Below are 18,348 nucleotides of genomic sequence, written 5' to 3' on the forward strand. Positions count from 1 at the left end.
GGTGTAGAATGATATGTGTTAAGTTTCGTGAAAATCGGTCCAGATTTAGATATAGCTTCCATATGCAGTTTCTTCTGATTTCATGTAAATGGTGCACCAAAGTCCCTATATATTTTTCAACTTGCACGAAATTTGGCATAACGTACTGAATTGAGCCTAGAGTGATATCTGCCAAGTTTTGTGAAAATCGGTCCAGATTTAGATATAGCTCCCATATATATTTTTTCGTCCGATTTAATGTAAATGGTGCATCACACAATATACCCATAGTGGTGAAGGGTATGATTTGTCGGCCCCATCCGACTTTACTACTTTTCTTACTGGTTTAAAAATATTTTTCTAGAGGCCTCCTCAAGGTGTCAATTTTTATTTTTTTTATAATAAGTTGTTCATGTAGACAAAGTGGAGGGGTGTGCCCCTCCAAATTTAGTTAAGTTTTTAATTGTCTTTAAATTTGTCCAAATATCTCCTCCAGACTAATATTAAATTCCTTCAAATGTTCTGCAATCCATTCATCCAATTTGGCTTGGGTTTCGGGAGACAATTCGTCCTTGTAGGAACCCACAATGCCGCGACGCATGAATCTGAAAAACACAACAACAACAATTCAATATTTAAAGAAGAATCCCAATATATAATGACTATAAGAAAAAACTTACTCAAAGTCCGGCTTAACCTTGTTGCTGGCGTGGCTATTGACAATCAATTCGGTGGGATTGGCTGAGCTATTTTCTGTAATGAGATTTAGATTTTATAAAAATTATTTGAAAATATGTCCCATATTTACCCTTCATATTTTTAAATGATAAATGCTCCTGCAATTGTTGCAGTTGTTCTTCGCTGAGATCCGGTTTCCCCAGGAATTTATTTAAATCGATTAACACCTTTCGCAGATCTCTCTTCATATCTTCATAGGTGGCAAAGAAGACATTCTCTTCGTTACGCATTTGCCAGAAATCCCAGACGTGATACCAATACGGTGAATACATAATGTCGCCATTGATCAGATCATCAACAAATTCATCGATTGTACCCTCCCAGGTGCCAAGACCGCGGTGGAAATGATAAAAGGAGACGGCCATATCTTTGGGATTGCGGGCGCAATAGACAACCTGGAAATGAAAAAAGGAAATGGGAGAAAATGTAGTTTAAACAAAAGAAGAAGGAAGGTTTTGGAAATTTTTTTACCAGAAGGCGTAGATTTTTTATTTTTTTTTTCGAGGACTGTGTAGGCATAAAATGTTTTTTTTCATGGTCCACCGGTAGGTGGCCTATTTTTAAACATTATTTTTTCAAGGACCACCTTCAGACGTAGATGTTTTAAAAGGTTCTCGTTGGGCAGATAAAATGACTATCATAAATTACCAATAGTGGGACTTGCTCCGTGGTAGCCGCACTATAACGATACCTCCCGAATTTCGCTATTTTGAGAATATCAGGAACATTTTCCGCCAGTTTTTTGGCATTGCGAACATTTTTTGAACAAACCTCGTAATGTCACCCAAAATATTTTCCCTCTTACTCACTCACTGTGAGAATTGCTACTCTGTCTTATCAACAAAGCTTTAATGATTGGTTGCCGGTAGATCCAAACAAGAAAGCTTTTGTATATTTTTCAGGAGCTGAGAGTAAGAGAGTATTGTTTATAACAAATATAAAACAACTTATCTCCCATAGTATTATTAACTTTAAGTGGCTTGATAAAATGTAAACAAATAAATAATAATAATAATAGTAATAAAATATTCAAGTCATGCAAAATATCAGCAGAAAAAAAATTGAGATGTTATTGAATTAATAAAAATTTGAAATTGATCTCGCGACACTTTGTAACAAGTCGAGGGGTTCACTTAACGATTTTTTAGAAATAATCAGATTTGTTCACAGTTACTTACCTTTGCCTTCTTCGACCATATTTCATGGGGTATTAGACAGGCTGGCAAATGTGATTTCAAGACCCTGGGGGAGGGTATGTGTTTTGCAGCCTCTATTGTGTCAAAGGGGAAACCGCCATAGAAACCTTTAATTCTAAAAAATAAATAAAAATTAAAAAATAAACAAATAAAAAGCAAAATAAAATATGAGGTTCGGAAAAAAATTAAATAAAACCAGTAAGGAAAGTAGTAAAGTCGGACGGGGCCGACTATATGATACCCTTCACCACTATGGGTATATTAAGCAGGACTATAACATAAAATTGGATGAAAAAAATGTGATATTTATCTAAATGTGAATCTACCTAGATCTATCCATAAAGTATGTCAATCGACTTCAAACAAATATAAATAGGTCATCCGTTGGGCTATGTCTGCACTTCTAGAAAACGCAACTACGTAATTCTATGCTCAATTTTTTAAGTTGTGCAAAATTTGATGTCAATCTGACTAACATGAGGAGTTTGATGCCCAATTTACTAGAAATCGGGCGAAAATATATATGGAAGCTCTATCCAAATATTGAGCGATTTCAAACAAACTTGTCACAGGTTAGGTTATACAACTTTCAGAACGTTTTATTCCAATTGGTTCCTTAGTACGTCAATTACTTAAAATCAATCTATAATAAAAGGGAGCTATATCTAAATCTGGACCGATTTTCACGAAACTTGGCAGACATCATTCTAGGCTCAATTAAGTACGTTATGCCAAATTTCGTGCAAATCGAAGGATATATAGGGACTTTGGTGCACCATTTACATGAAATCGGACGAAACTATATATGGGAGCTATATCTAAATCAGGACCTATTTTCACGAAACTTGGCAGACATCATTCTAGACTCAATTCAGTACGTTATGCCAAAATTCGTGCAAATCGGAAGATATTTAGCGACTTTGGTGGACCATTTACATCAAATCGGACGAAACTATATATGGGAGCTATATCTAAATCTGGACCGATTTTCTTCAAACTTGGCAGACATCCCTCTAGGCTTAATTCAGTACGTTATGCCAAATTTCGTGCAAATCAGAAGATATATAGGGACTTTGGGCACTATTTACATGAAATCGGACGAAACTATATATGGGAGCTATATCTAAATCTGGACCGATTTTCACGAAACTTGGCAGACATCATTCTAGACCTAAATGATTAGGCTGTACCAAATTTCGTGCAAATCGAAAGATATATAGGGACTTTGGGGCACCATTTACATGAAATCGGACGAAACTATATATGGGAGCTATATCTAAATCTGGACCGATTTTCTCCAAACTTGGCATGCATCACTCAAGGCTTAATTCAGCACGTTATACCAAATTTCGTGCAAATCAAAAGATATATAGGGACTTTGGGGCACCATTTACATGAAATCGGACGAAACTATATATGGGAGCTATATCTAAATCTGGACCGATTTTCACGAAACTTGGCAGACATCATTCTAGACCTAAATGATTAGGCTGTACCAAATTTCGTGCAAATCGAAAGATATATAGGGACTTTGGGGCACCATTTACATGAAATCGGACGAAACTATATATGGGAGCTATATCTAAATCTGGACCGATTTTCTCCAAACTTGGCATACATCACTCTAGGCTTAATTCAGCACGTTATACCAAATTTCGTGCAAATCAAAAGATATATAGGGACTTTGGGGCACCATTTACATGAAATCGGACGAAACTATATATGGGAGCTATATCTAAATCTGGACCGATTTTCACGAAACTTGGCAGACATCATTCTAGACCCAAATGATTAGGCTGTACCAAATTTCGTGCAAATCGAAAGATATATAGGGACCGTTTACATTAAATCGGTTAAATATATATATGGGAGCTATATCTAAATCTGAACCGATTTTTCCCAATTTCAATAGGGTTCGTCCTTGGGCCGAATAAGTGACCTATGCCAAATTTCATCCAATTCGGATCATAAATGCGACCTGTACTTTGTTTACAATTTAACATGGACAGACGGACAGACGGACAGACGGACGGACGGACGGACGGACGGACATGCATAAATCGACTCAGAAAGTGATTCTATGCATATTCTCAAAAGGAACCATGTGTCTATCTCGTTTCCTTTTGCCTGTTACAAACATATGCACAAAGACATAATACCCTGTACCACAGTGTGGTGAAGGGTATAAAAATGAAGCAAGAAAAAATATAAGGCGTTGATTGTGTTTTTAATTTTTTCTCAAAGCGTTGATTTTAAAAAAAATATATTTTTTAAACCACCGTAAATTTTTTAAAAAAATATTTTTAAAATATGTTTTAAATATTTTTTAATACCAACTTTTTTAATATCAACCACCGTACATTTTTTAAAAAATATTTTTAAAATATGTTTTATATATTTTTAATAACAACTTGCGTGCATTTTTAAAATATATATTTTTTTCAACACCAATTCTCATTAGCCATTTAAAAAAAAAACCTACTCCATATATGGACTCCGACGCATCAATTGCTCCTTTTTGGCTGCAGCATAATCTAAATCATGCACCAATACCCAAGTGGCTTCCTGTATCCATGTTGTACCACATTTCGGAAATGTCACCACATAAACATCATCCTCTTTCACCTCAAAATGTAACATTTTATTAAGGTAGTCTTCATCTTCCAAGGGTAGGGTACACCAACGATAGGGACGTTCTTCCTGAGGCAATGGTAAATGTTTCGTGGGTGCCCTAACTTCTATGATATTACGACCACTTTGACGCTTTGCAGCCGATTCCGAACTACGTGACTGTGTTGTGAACATTTTGATGGCAACTAAAATTGAAAAAAAAATTGTACTGACAAGTACTCAATCATATCGCCTGACTATGCCGGGCGTTAGTTATGGTGGGGAGCAAGTGCAATATGTACGTATATGTCTTATCAATGGGATAATGAGGGGAGCAATTTTAGAGAGAAATTAAATGAAAGAGGGAGAGAAAAATTAAAAATATTTAATACGATTTCAAAACCCTGCACTTAGTTATCGTACATTTTTTTCGAGTACTCCATATAAAGATAAGCTAAAATAGGCTAACTCGGGTTAAAGAGGCCGGTGGGTAGAGCAGTAAAAATGCATTTAAGTTCCGTCGGACCTAATTTTTTTGTATCCCCCCACCATTTTTGTGGGATTGCTTGCTATACAATACGGTTGAAAATCGTGCCTTAGCTCTCCAAAAAAACCGAATATTAGGGGATATCGTTATATGCGTCCTATACCAAATTATCAATATCGATCATTTTGGCAGTGAGCTTTGACACCCAATGAGAACCCAAAATACAAAATTACAACCAATTCGGTTGTAAACGTGTTCAAGCTCCCCAAAATACCGAATAATAGGTGGTTATGTTGTATGGGGGTTACCCCAAAACTTGAGTCAATATTTATCACTTGGTATAATACAATACGGTTGAAAATCGTGTCCAAGCTCCCCAAGAACCCGAATATGGGGGATACCAAGCTTCCCAAAATACTGATTAATAGGCCCTTTCTGTTATATGGGGGTTATACCAAAATAAGGATCGATATTGATCATTTTAAATAGTAAGTTTTAACATCCAAAGATAATAAAAACAAGTGAAAAAGCGTTAAGTTCGGCCGGGCCGAACTTAGGATACTCTCCACCATAGAAATACTGAAATTTTTTTGAAATGAAAATATAGGGAACATACCCATCGATTGTTGTAAACCAAATATTAATTTCAGCAATTTCAATGGGGTTTTCCCTAAAATCTCAGAACCCCAAAATGTTTACATAGTAGGGTGAAGCATGCGTATAAAATCCTATGAGGCATGCTAAAACGGGACCAATATTGACAACATTGTCTAGGAATTAGCGTATACTTGGTGTTTCCATTATATAATAGGTTATGCCTAATTAAGGCCCGATATAGCTCAAGTTCAAGCTAATAATTTAGTTTTGAATCCCAATACCGTGCATCACGCTAAATATTAAAAATCTAGGGTGTTTTATAAAGACCTGGGCCTAAATGCGGGTCGATATAGCTCATTCTCAAACCTCTCGTTCCAGTTTTTATGTCGATATCCTCCGATAGAAAAATGATTACAACATATGGCTAAATCGTTTTAGAATTCCATACCATGCAGGGTATGAACTGAAAATTTCGTCTACAGAATATCCCCCATTCGATGGTGGAATATAGCTATATTAGGATAACCCCAACACGGAACAAATTAGCTAACTATTTTAATATAAAAAAGGGGGTTTTATGGGGACTACCCCTAAAATGGGGTGAATATTAATAATTTTTGGTAGGGAGATTTTTTACCATATACGACTATAAGATATCAAATTGTAGCGAATTCGCTTGAAAAACGCGCTCAAGAACCCCGAAATACCGAATATTGGGGGTACCCTTATATGGGGGCTATCAGAAAAAACGGACCTATGTTTATAATTTTTGGTGGGGAGATTTGCTACCCAATAAGAACTCAAAGTACCAAATTTCAGCGAATTCGGTTGAAAAACGCACTCAAAAACTTCAAAATACCGAAAATTGGGGGGTACCCTTATATGGGTGCTATCAGAAAAAGTGGACCGATGTGTACAATTTTTTGTGTAGATATTTGGCACTAAATAAGAATCCAATGTACCAAATTTCAGCGAATTCGGTTGACAAACGCGCTCAAGATCCCCAAAATACCGAAAATTGGGGGGTACCCTTATATGGGGGCTATCCGAAAATATGGACCAATATTTATAATTTTTGGTGGGGAGACTTGCTACCCAATAAGAACTCAAAGTACCAAATTTCAGCGAATTCGGTTTAAAAAACGCACTTAAGAACTTCAAAATACCGAAAATTGGGCGGTACCCTTATATGGGAGCTATGCCTAAACGTGGTCCGATATATCCCATCTGCGAACTGCAGACAAAAGACGACTCTATGCAAAATTTTGGCGATCTATCTCAATTCGTTTAGACGCTAGAGTGATTACAACAGACGGACAGACGGACAAGTTTAAATCGTCATAGAATTTTATGCTGATCAAGAATATATATACTTTATAGGGTCGGAAATGATTATTTCGCGTTACAAACGGAAAAACAAAACTAATATACCCTCCATACTATGGTGGAGGGTATAAAAATTCGGTTGAAAAAGCTCTCTAAAATACCGAATATTGGAGGGTACTGTTATATAGGGTGTAAAATTAATCTCATGTGTGATGTATTCTTGTATAGATTTCGTCTGGAGTGTCTCCAGACCTCCGGAGGGCAGTCTATGAATAGAAGGCCTCTGAATGCGGTTTTGTCTAAAGAATACCTTTGGTGGAACTTCTAGCAAGTCTTCTATGCATAGAGAATTTCTGTACTTTGTGTATTTAAGATATCTTGAGGCTTTTCTATGGGACTTATTTCTATATTTATTGGACTAAGCAAAAACATGGTTCTGAAAAGGAAAGGTGAATTCCTTTTTTCACCATATAATCAAATTATCGATAATAAGGCGGGCATGTATATGTTAGGCTATACCATACCGAGAACCTATATTGGACATTTACCCACCAACAACCTGGAATTCCAAAATATAGTCACTTCGATTAGGAAAAGCTTTCTACATTTTTTTAAATTCACAAAATTGAGCGATCTACATTCGAAAAATGTTGGCAAAGAGATTTTTCACCTTTTAACCTAAAGCCTAACACCATTAAAATATCTATAATGGTGCGGAACCTTTTTAGGAAAGTCTTCTAAGTAAAGGAGACCTTTGGATCACATTTAGTGTATAGAAGACTCCTGTAGGGTATTTTATGCATAGAAGACCCCTGTAGGGTATTTTATGAATATGAGACCTCTGGATAGCAGAAGTTTTTTTTCTACCTACCAAGTACCTGGAATTCTCAAATATAGCCAGTTCGATTGAAAAAATTAGCCTAGCACCATTAAAATACCAATAATGGTGAGGGTGCAATTACAGTGTATAGAAAAACCCCCTGAAGGGTATTTTATGCATAGAAGACCCCTGAAGGATATTTTATGCATAAAAGACCTTTGCATTAGTTTATATGTATTGAAGACTTCTGCTGAGAAGACCTCAGGAGAATTTTTTAAAACACTTCGCGAACTTCTTTGAATGATCTTCAGGGGTTATCTATACACTGAAGGTACTTCAGAGGTGTCCTATGCTTAGTAGATGCTCCAGAGGTCTTATATATATATATATATATATATATATCTTTTGGAGACCTCTGGAAGGTATAGAAGGCCTCTTAGAGGCTATAGAAGACATATATATATATATATATATATATATATAAGACCTCTGGAACATCTACCAGGTATATGACACCTCTGAAGTACCTTCAGTGTATAGATAACCCCTGGAGAGGTTATTATAGGTTATTATGCATAAGAGACCTCTGGATAGTTTTACATATATATATATATATATATACACCTTGAGAGACTTCCATATATATATAAATATATAACTTAAGGAAACCCTCTGTAGAGTTCTTTATATATAGAAGACCTCTAAAAAGTGTTCTAAGTATAGAGGAAGGTTATTTCATGCATAAGAGACCTCTGTAAGAAAATCTGGGGGTCTTCAGTTTATAGAAAACCTCTGAAGGATATTGAACACCACTGATAAGTTAAGGAAACCCTCTGTAGAGTTCTTTATATATAGAAGACCTCTGAAAAGTCTTCTAAGTATAGAGGAAGATTATTTCATGCAGCAGCACCTTAAGACTTCTGGAGGGCATTTTAGGTGTAGGAGACCTCTGGAGAGTATAGAAGACCACATAGGAGGTATGAACGACCTCTGGAGGGTCACTTGAACATAGAAAACCTCTGAAGCGTTTTCAGTGTATAAAAGACCCCTGGACGTTTTTTACACATAAGATTCCTTTGGATAGTCTTCTATATATAGAAGACATCTGAAGGGCCCTCTATATATATAGAATACCTAAGAAGAGTCTTCTATATATAAAAGACATCTGAAGAGTCCTCTATATATATAGAATACCTCAGAAGAGTCTTCTATACATAGAAGACATCTGAAGAGCCCTCTATATATATAGAATACCTCAGAAGAGTCTTCTATTTAGAGAAACATCTGTTGGTTCTTCAATGTATATGTGACTACTGGAGGCATAAGATACCTCTGGAAAAAGACTTCTGGAGGACATTTTTGGTGTAGGAGACCTCTGGAGAATAGAGAAGACCACAGAGGAGGTATGGACGACTTCTGGAGGGTTCCTTATACATAGAAAACCTCTGAAGCGTTTTCAGTGTATAAAAGACCCCTGGACGTTTTTTACACATAAGATTCCTTTGGATAGTCTTCTATATATAGAAGACATCTGAAGAGACCTCTATATATAGAATACCTCAGAAGAGTCTTCTGTATATAGAAGACACCTGAAGAGCCCTCTCTATATATAGAATACCTCAGAAGAGTCTTCTATTCAGAGAAAACATCTGTTGGTTCTTCAATGTATATGTGACTACTGGAAGCATAAGAGACCTCTGGAAGAAGACTTCTGGAGGGCATTTTAGGTGTAGGAGACCTCTGGAGAGTATAGAAGACCACATAGGAGGTATGGACGACCTCTGGAGGGTACCTTATACATAGAAAACCTCTGAAGCGTTTTCAGTGTATAAAAGACTCCTGGACGTTTTTTACACATAAGATTCCTTTGGATAGTCTTATATATATAGAAGACATCTGAAGAGCCCTCTATATATATAGAATACCTCAGAAGAGTCTACTATATATAAAAGACATCTGAAGATCTATATATAAAAGACATAGAATACCTCAGAAGAGTCTTCTATATATAGAAGACATCTGTAGAGCCCTCTTTATACCTCAGAAGAGTCTTCTATTCAGAGAAAACATCTGTTGGTTCTTCAATGTATATGTGACCACTGGAGGTATAAGAGACCTCTGGGAGAAGATTTCTGGAAAAAGACTTCTGGAGGGCATTTTAGGTGTAGGAGACCTCTGGAGAGTATAGAAGACCACATAGGAGGTATGGACGACCTGTGGAGAGTCCCTTATATATAGAAAACCTCTGAAGCGTTTCAGTGGACGTTTTTTACACATAAGATTCCTTTGGATAGTCTTATATATATAGAAGACATCTGATGAGTCCTCTATATATATAGAATACCTCAGAAAAGTCTTCTATTCAGAGAAAACATCTGTTGGTTCTTCAATGTATATGTGACTACTGGAGGGTATTTTGTGTGTAGGAGAACTTTGGTGGGTAAATACGATTACTTAGATGGGAGAAACTTCGGTGTATAAAAAATACCTATTATGATGCGAAACCTTCCTATGAGGGCTATACTTAAGATGAATATGATCTTTATAAAGATGGTTTCCCACCCAATTAGAGCTTCTCCAAAATATTTAATATTTATAAAACATCAAAAATATTCTTGAAATAATACACCTGTTATAAATTTGCAGCTTAGTGTCAAACTTCCCTATTATAAAATTCAAAAATGTAAATAAATTCGATTTGAATTAATACAAATCTAAAACACAAATTACCTAAAAATCCGACATAATATATTATGATAGTTAAGTTATGATAGGATTCTTAGAAGACCTTAGAAAGGGTCTTCCATGTATAGAATTTATTATTTCTTGTGATAATTAATTAGTTCAGAATAAGTTAAGTTATCAAAAATCTCTAAAAATCCCCTTGCCCAACAAAAGGGAAAATTCTCAATTCTGCCAATAGCACCCAAAACCACAACAACAATAATTTTTAGAACTTATCAATCTAAGCACGCCTCAGAACTTACTCATCCGGATAAACAAAAGAACTTATTCTGACGTTAGAAGCCGGTTTTTTTTGAGAAGAGATTTTTGCAATAACAAAAAACAAATTATAAAAATAAACAAAAGACAATCGTATAAGAGAATCGAATTGATCGAAAATTTAGATGGGATTCAATCTTAAAATTAGAGAAGTTGTTGCTGCTGTTATAAAGTTTTGATTCTAAAAAAAAAAAATATAGCCACAGAGCATCTTAACGGGGTTTTGTAGAAGACGATTGATATTTTCAGTCTATTGGCAGCGATTGGAATAAACGGTTCGGTGGATATCTGGAGAGGATAAATAAAAAAAAATCAGATCTAAAAAAATATATTGAGAAAATAAAATCAATATATAAATAATAAAAAAATATTTAATAAAAAATAAACCAAAAAAGTGAAGCAAATTTTTTTTAATAAAAAGAATACAAATTAAAATTTCATCTACAGAAAATCCCATATTTCATAACTTATAAATTTTGCTAAAATCGTTGTTGTTATTTTTTTTTATAAATTTTGTGTGACTTAGAACTCATCATTTTTTTGCTTTGCAAAGAATTTCTTGAAAACCAGATTGCTATCGGAATTAGAAATAAATAAAACAACCTGCTTTCAAATTCAAATCTAAGAATATCCAAATTTCGTTCGTTATCAACCTGATTTTGGTTAATAAAACCGGCCAACCACCGAAAGAGAGAAGTAGAGAGAGTGAGAGAACGGCAACAGAAAGTAACAGTGTTTTTTGCCTTCAAGATGTGGCTACTGGGAAGGGGTAAGCGGAGCTTTTAATTTTAATTTAATTATTTGTTACTTGTTTAATTCGAATATGTAATTATAATTGACGTAAAGACAAATTGTTCGGATACAAATTGTTGTTGTTTTTTTTTCAACAGAATAGGGATGGGTATTGCGGAATTTTCATCAATGAAAGAAAACAAATTAATTATTAGTCAGCAGCAGAAATGTGGAAGTGATTCATGTAATTTAAATTACAACATGTGGAAAAAGGTCACCTGGTATAAATGAGATGACGTGACAGGTCACCTACTATAGAGCATATGACGTGAAGAGTCATGACTTAATAGGTAACCTCCAATAGAGTAGTGGATGACAAGAAAATTCACCTACAATAGAGAAGATGACATGAGAGGTCACCTACTGCAAATAAAATGACGTGACAGGTCACTTACTAAATAAACATATGATACTATATGGCTGATAACCATATAGTACGTGACGTGAGAGGTCGTCTTCTATGGAATATAATATATGTGAGAGGTCACATGCTACAGATTAGATGAGGTGAGGGGCCACCTAATGCCAATCACGTGACCGGACAGGTCAACAAATATAGAAAGTGTGACACGAGAAGACTTCTGCTATAGAATTGATGACGTGAGATGTCACATTCTATATAGTAGATGAAGTGAGAAGTACCCTAAAATAGAGTTGAGTACCTCTGTGTAGAGGAAGTAGAAGACCTCTTAAGAATATTCTGTGTATAGAAGACCTCTAAAGGGCCTTCTGTGTATAGAAGACCTCTAAAGGGCCTTCTGTGCATAGAAGACCTCTGAAGGGTACCTCTGTGTAGAGGAAGTAGAAGACCTCTGTGTAGAGGAAGAAGAAGACCTCTTAAAAATCTTCTGTGTATAGAAGACCTCTGTGCATAGAAGACCTCTTTGAAGGGTCTTCTGTGTATAGAAGGCCTCTCAACGGTCTTCTGAGCAACGAAGACATCTGAAGGGTCTTCTGTGCATAGAATATCTCAAAAGGGTAATCTGTGTCTAGAAGACCTTTGAAGAGTGTTCTGTGTATAGAAGACCTCTTAAGGGTCTTCTATGTATAGAAGACCTCTGTAGGGTCTTCTATGTATAGAAGACTTCTGAAGGGTCTTCTATGTATAGAAGACTTCTGAAGGGTCTTCTATGTGAAGACTTCTGAAGGGTCTTCTATGTATAGAAGACTTCTGAAGGGTCTTCTATGTATAGAAGACCTTTTAAGGGTCTTCTATGTATAGAAGACCTCTGAAGGGTCTTCTATGTATAGAAGACCTCTGAAGGGTCTTCTATGTATAGAAGACCTCTGAAGGGTCTTCTATGTATAGAAGACCTCTGAAGGGTCTTCTATGTATAGAAGACCTCTGAAGGGTTTTCTATGTATAGAAGGATCTTCTGAAGGGCCTTCTGTGTGTAGACGACCTCAGGAGAGTCTTCTATTTAGACAATATCTTGTATAGAGAACTTCTGGATGGGTTACGATTTTTATAGGAGCTCTAGGGGTCCTCTGTGTATAGATAACCTCAGAAGGGTCTTCTATGTATAGAAGACCTCTGAAGGGTCTTCTATATACGGAAGACCTCTGAAGGGCCTCTCAAGGGTCTCTTGTGTATAGAATACTTCTCAAGGGTTTTCAATGTATAGAAGGATCTTCTGAAGGGTCTTCTGTGTCTAGAAGGCCTCAGGAAAGTCTTCTATTTAGACAATACCTTGTATAGAGAACTTCTGGAGGGTTTTCTATTTTTATAGTAGCGTTCAGTGAATGGATAACCTATGGAAGGTATATAGGACCACTTGGAAGGTAAAGTATACCTCTGGAGGATCTTCTAAATATAGAAGACCCCCTGGATTCACCTCTGATTAATCTTATATGTATAGAATAACTCGTGAGAATCATTTTTATATAGAAGACGTCAGGAGAGTCTTCTATTTGTAGAATACAGAATATCCTAAGGTTATATATAGAAAACTATCCAGGGGTCTTCAGGGGCCTTAAGGAATTTGAGATATCTTATAAATACAGTACATTTCCATAGGATTTGTAGAATGCATCTTGAGGTTTGGTTATGTCCAAAAGACCTCTGAAATGTTTTGTAGAATGCATCTGGAGGTTCGGTTATGTCTAGAGGGCTTGTGGAGGAACTTACGTATATAGTGGTGGGTATGTATAGAACACATGGATGCTTTTTCGGTATATAACTAAATTCTTTATGGTCTGCCAAGGGATGTTCTCTGTATAGAAGACCTTTAGATTGTCTCCTTGTATAGAAAAAATTGAAGAGTTTTCTATATAGAATAACCTCTGGAGTATAAATATAATATAGCCCTTCTACTATAGCCGAGGAAAAAAATAAAAAAAAAAATCTTCTTTTTTCTTTTCAGTCCTCACCATCGCCTGCCTGCTTGGTTTCTCAATTGGCACACCACAACAAACCCTCAAGTTCGCCCCACCTTCAGGCAATGGCGATGCGCAAAATGCCAACAACACCAACAAATTAGTGTTCTCGTCGACAACCCCCCAGTCATCGTCACCGATTATTTTTGCCAAGGATGATGATACACTCTATGATCGTTCGATATTCTCAACAACTGCGAATTTTTATCCCGACTCTTATAATCGTCCACCAATATTTGCCTCAGCTAAGTCAATACAACAATTGGCTCGATCTAACGGCGACCCAGTTACAAGTTCTCCCATGGATGCGGCAAATAACACCAAACCTATAGCTCCCGCAAATAAATTACCCTTAGGACCACCAGTGTTTGCCACACTTCGGGCGGAAGCTTCTCAACGCGTTCCAATCGATTTTAACAAACACGAGGAGGAATATTTAAAGGTCTTAGCCAAGGGTGCTGAAGAATTTGGTTTGGAATTTTTGGAAAAATTATCTGATGCCCACAAACCGATGCCACATCGTAGTTATATGGCATCTCCGCTGTCGGTGTGGTCTCTAATGGTGTTGTTAACCGAAGGTGCTGAGGATAACACACTAAAGGAGTTGCGAAATACCCTGAGGATAAATAATCAAACGCCATATGGTTTGAGAGTGGCATATCGCAAGATAAAGCAGAGATTGAAGTAAAGTTACAAATATATTTATTTCTGAGGATCAATTTTTTTTTAATTCTAAACTTTTTCCAGTGCCGTCACAAATTTCGTAGAGGTCGCCTCCTACCAGGCCATTTTCACAGATATCAACAAACCAGTGCAGCGTGATTTTGAAGATGTCATAGAACGTGAATATCAATCGGTCTTAACTCCTGTAGATTTTTCAGATGTCAATACCACTTTTGTCCGGATCAACAGTGAAATCGATAAGGCCACCAAGGGCCTATTGCCATATTCTATCTTGCCTCAGGATCTCATTGACGTCCAGCTCTTGATGATTTCTACTTTGTATTTTAAGGGTAAATGGAAGGTAGGTTGGTAACATTTTATTTAGATTTCTTTTAATAATAAAATTTGGTACCTGCAGTATCCTTTCGAGACCATCAACACCCAATCGTTACCGTTCCATGATGAAGAAGGCCAGGTCACTGGCAATGTTCAAATGATGTCACAAATGGGCCCCTTTACGTATGTTTTTGTTCCCGGCATTGATAGTTTTGTTCTGGAACTGCCTTATGGTCAGTCGAATTTAATGTCTATGTTGGTCGTATTCCCAAGGAAAGGTAAGTTCGGGAAGAGGATTTGAGAGAAGCCATTTTGTTGAAAAAATTATATGATTATACCTGGTGTAACCTCTGTTGCTCATCTTACCATATATGAGCCGCAGTAAGGCTTCCTTAAGTATAGGACCTCTGGAAGTCCCTCTATTTATAAACATCATCAGTAGATCTTCTATATATATGAAAGCCCTGAATATCGAAGACATGTATGACTTCTATTCTACAATTAGAAGACCTTCCCTAAGTAGTAAACACTTCAGGTGTCTTGTTATATAAAATGACTCCTCAGAATTTTTCTTAGATTACCCTTCAGAGACCTTTCACACATAGAAAATACTTCCTAGTCCTTCTATAAATAACAGGCCCTCCACTACTATACTCAGGTGGTGTCCAACACACATAATATCCTTCAGAGTCCTCCTTTGCTCATAGAAGATCTTCTTGAAATCTTCCATACACAGAATACCATCCAGAAATCTTCTATGCACCCTCCAGAGATATTTTCTATACATAATAGGCCCTTCAGCGGTTTCTATACACAGAAGTCCTCTTTACTCATATTTGTCATCAAGAAGTTTTCTGTATGCAAAATAACTACTGAGGTATAACCACATATACGTATGAGACCCTCCAAGGGACCCTTTGTATAGACGATCCTAAAATAGAAGTATCCGAAGTATACCGAAGTCTATATATAGGACTAATATGCGTAAGATAACTTCTTAAGGCCTTATGTACCTAGAATACCATGCAGAACTCTCCTATATATAGGAGATCATCTAGAGTTCTCCTGAGGATAATTTGTTCATAGGACATCTTCTACACACATAGTTCTTCTAGGTATAAAATATCCTCGAGTGTCATAGAAGACTTTACAGTGGTTGTTCGTGTTGTTGCAGAGGTCCTCTTTTTGCTGTTTTTCAAAATTTGAAGGATTTCAGGTCACTTATACCTGCTGAGGTACTAGACGCATATGAAACCCCTCATTTTTCTATACCGAAAATATCCTCTATAGGACTTCTGGAGATTTTCCAAACATCTTATATGAACAGAGGTCTTCTGTGTATAAGATATCCTCCAGAGTCATAAAAGACTTTCCAGGGGCTGGTGTAGAAGCCCGAAGAGCCACCTGACTTTCTGCCTTTAAATGACCAGGCAGATGTTTTCTATACGTAGATCAACTTTTTGAGTTCAATTACACTGAGAAGGTCTAGCAGAAGTCACTTATACCTGAAAGGACCTGCACAGATCTTGTAAGAGACCCTAAAGGGTGATTCTGGATATAAAGTAGTTTCCAGGAGCCCGAAGATTTGTTATTCTCACCCACAGTATCCAGCAAAGGCCTGAAAGCCTGACTTGAGGGCCGAAGAGCATGCATAGTTCCTGTGCAACTAAAATACGAAGATAACATCTTTTTTTGAAGTCTTTAAAGTTAGAAGACTTAGCAGGGGTCACTTATACCTGGAATAACCACCATTGTTCAGGGGTTCGGGATATAAATGACGTTCCAGGAGCCAGTAAATTGTTATTCACACCCATAAGATCCAGCAGGGGATTGGAAGACTGACTTGATGATCGAAGAGCCTGGAGAGGTCCTTCACACCTAAAACATCAAACAGGCATCTTCTCGTGGAAGACCGACTTGAGGACCGAAAAACCTGCAAAGGTCCTTTAGTAGTAAAAGATCAAGCAGACATCTTCCATATATGAAACATTTTCTTGAGATCCTTTACACTTAGAAGACCTAAAAGGGTTCACTTTTACATGGAATAATCTCCACAGGTCCTCCGAAACCTCTAAAATCTTCTATACGGAAAATAGGGGTTCTTAATATTCAGAATTCAGTACTTCCAGGATCCAGTAAATAGTTTTTTACACTCATTAGACCCAACAGAGGGCTGGAAGACTGAATTAAGGATATTAACACTTAGGAGACCAGTACGGGTTCAGCACCGGGAAAAATACAGGGAAGGCGCTTAGACGACCTAACAGTGGTCTCCTATATCTGGACGAACCTGCAGAGGTCATTTGTATCTAGAAAACCCTGCAGAGTCTTCTATACGAAAATGACTCTCAATAAGATTTGAGGATTTAAACGACCTTGCAGTAGTCTCTGCGGTACTTTTCTACACAAATGACCCCTTACAGTATAGCAAATTACCCCTTTAGTATAGCTTATCCGGACCCTTGAAGGCCTCTCATAGGACTTCTGTTGGTAACATTTTTTTTAAATTTTTCTTTGTTCTCTTTAACAGGTACCAAAGTGAATTTCGTTATGAATAATTTACGCAATGTCGGAATTTCTGCTATACTTCAGCAGCTGGAAGAAGAAGAACGTGCCCTGGAGGAGGAGGGTATACCCAATGAAGTGGAAGTATATCTGCCACGATTCACCACAGAATCCCATTTTTCGCTGAGATATATTTTGGAGAATGTAAGTTTGGGTTGGATTTTCATCTTCCCAAAAACAACAATAACCTCTAACTTATTTATCCCGATTCTTTTCCAGATGGGTATCATTGATGTCTTCCAGCCGCACTATGCAAACCTCACCAAAATTGCCAAGGATGTTTTTGTATCGAGCATATTCCAGTCGAGTCGTATTATTGTCAACGAAGATGGTACCGAGGCGGCAGCCTTATCTGTGGCCTCTTTGCTAAATAAGGCCTCACCCGTCAGGTTTTATTTGGATCGTCCATTTGCCTATTTGATTGTTGAAAAGACGGCACAGCTTTTATTGTTTGCCGGTGAAATAAAATCGCACGCGTAAAGAGGTTACAGAACTCAAGAGAGAGAGTGTGTGTGTGTTTTCTTTCTTTTTGTTGTTATTTTTGGGTATGTTTATTGTGGGGGTTTCGAAAATTTGCGTTCTTTGTATAAATCGAAAAAAGATATCAGAAGTGTGGGGAAGGGTATAAATTACATTTTGGGTTACAATTTAATTTCAATTACATTCCGCAAAGGTATTTTAAAGAGAAAACAACAACAACGCGTGTTGCCTTCCTAAAAATACGAAATGTTTATTTCAAGACCCAAAAAATTTTCAAATTCGAAATTACTGGAGTATACAGTAAGAGGATCGAATATCTCCATTAAAAACATTTCCAATGATAGTTGGTGCACCCTGCCTCCAACCTTCGATGGGGTGCT

The 18,348-nt window shown here is 36.8% G+C and overlaps 2 protein-coding genes across 2 annotated transcripts; one reads left to right on the forward strand and one right to left on the reverse strand.

Annotated features, from left to right (window-relative positions):
* Nucleotides 1-448: 448 nt before the first annotated feature.
* Nucleotides 449-4,718, reverse strand: LOC133329777 (sulfotransferase 1B1-like). The gene is made up of 5 exons (XM_061538242.1): nt 4,396-4,718; nt 1,896-2,028; nt 788-1,112; nt 660-732; nt 449-584 (listed from the first exon to the last, which is right to left on the reverse strand). The coding sequence occupies exons 1-5, from the start codon at nt 4,716-4,718 to the stop codon at nt 449-451; spliced, it is 990 nt and encodes a 329-aa protein (XP_061394226.1).
* Nucleotides 4,719-11,506: 6,788 nt separating this feature from the next.
* On the forward strand, nt 11,507-17,968 carry LOC133329778 (serine protease inhibitor 77Ba-like). Its single transcript, XM_061538243.1, has 6 exons — nt 11,507-11,525; nt 13,912-14,608; nt 14,672-14,948; nt 15,006-15,201; nt 17,454-17,632; nt 17,708-17,968. The coding sequence occupies exons 1-6, from the start codon at nt 11,507-11,509 to the stop codon at nt 17,966-17,968; spliced, it is 1,629 nt and encodes a 542-aa protein (XP_061394227.1).
* The last annotated feature ends 380 nt before the right edge of the window (nt 17,969-18,348 follow it).

The sequence above is a fragment of the Musca vetustissima genome, unplaced genomic scaffold (genome assembly GCF_032173495.1).
Source record: "Musca vetustissima isolate MV318-11 ecotype Yass unplaced genomic scaffold, APGP_CSIRO_Mvet_v1 utg12527, whole genome shotgun sequence".
NCBI classification, from domain to species: domain Eukaryota; kingdom Metazoa; phylum Arthropoda; class Insecta; order Diptera; family Muscidae; genus Musca; species Musca vetustissima.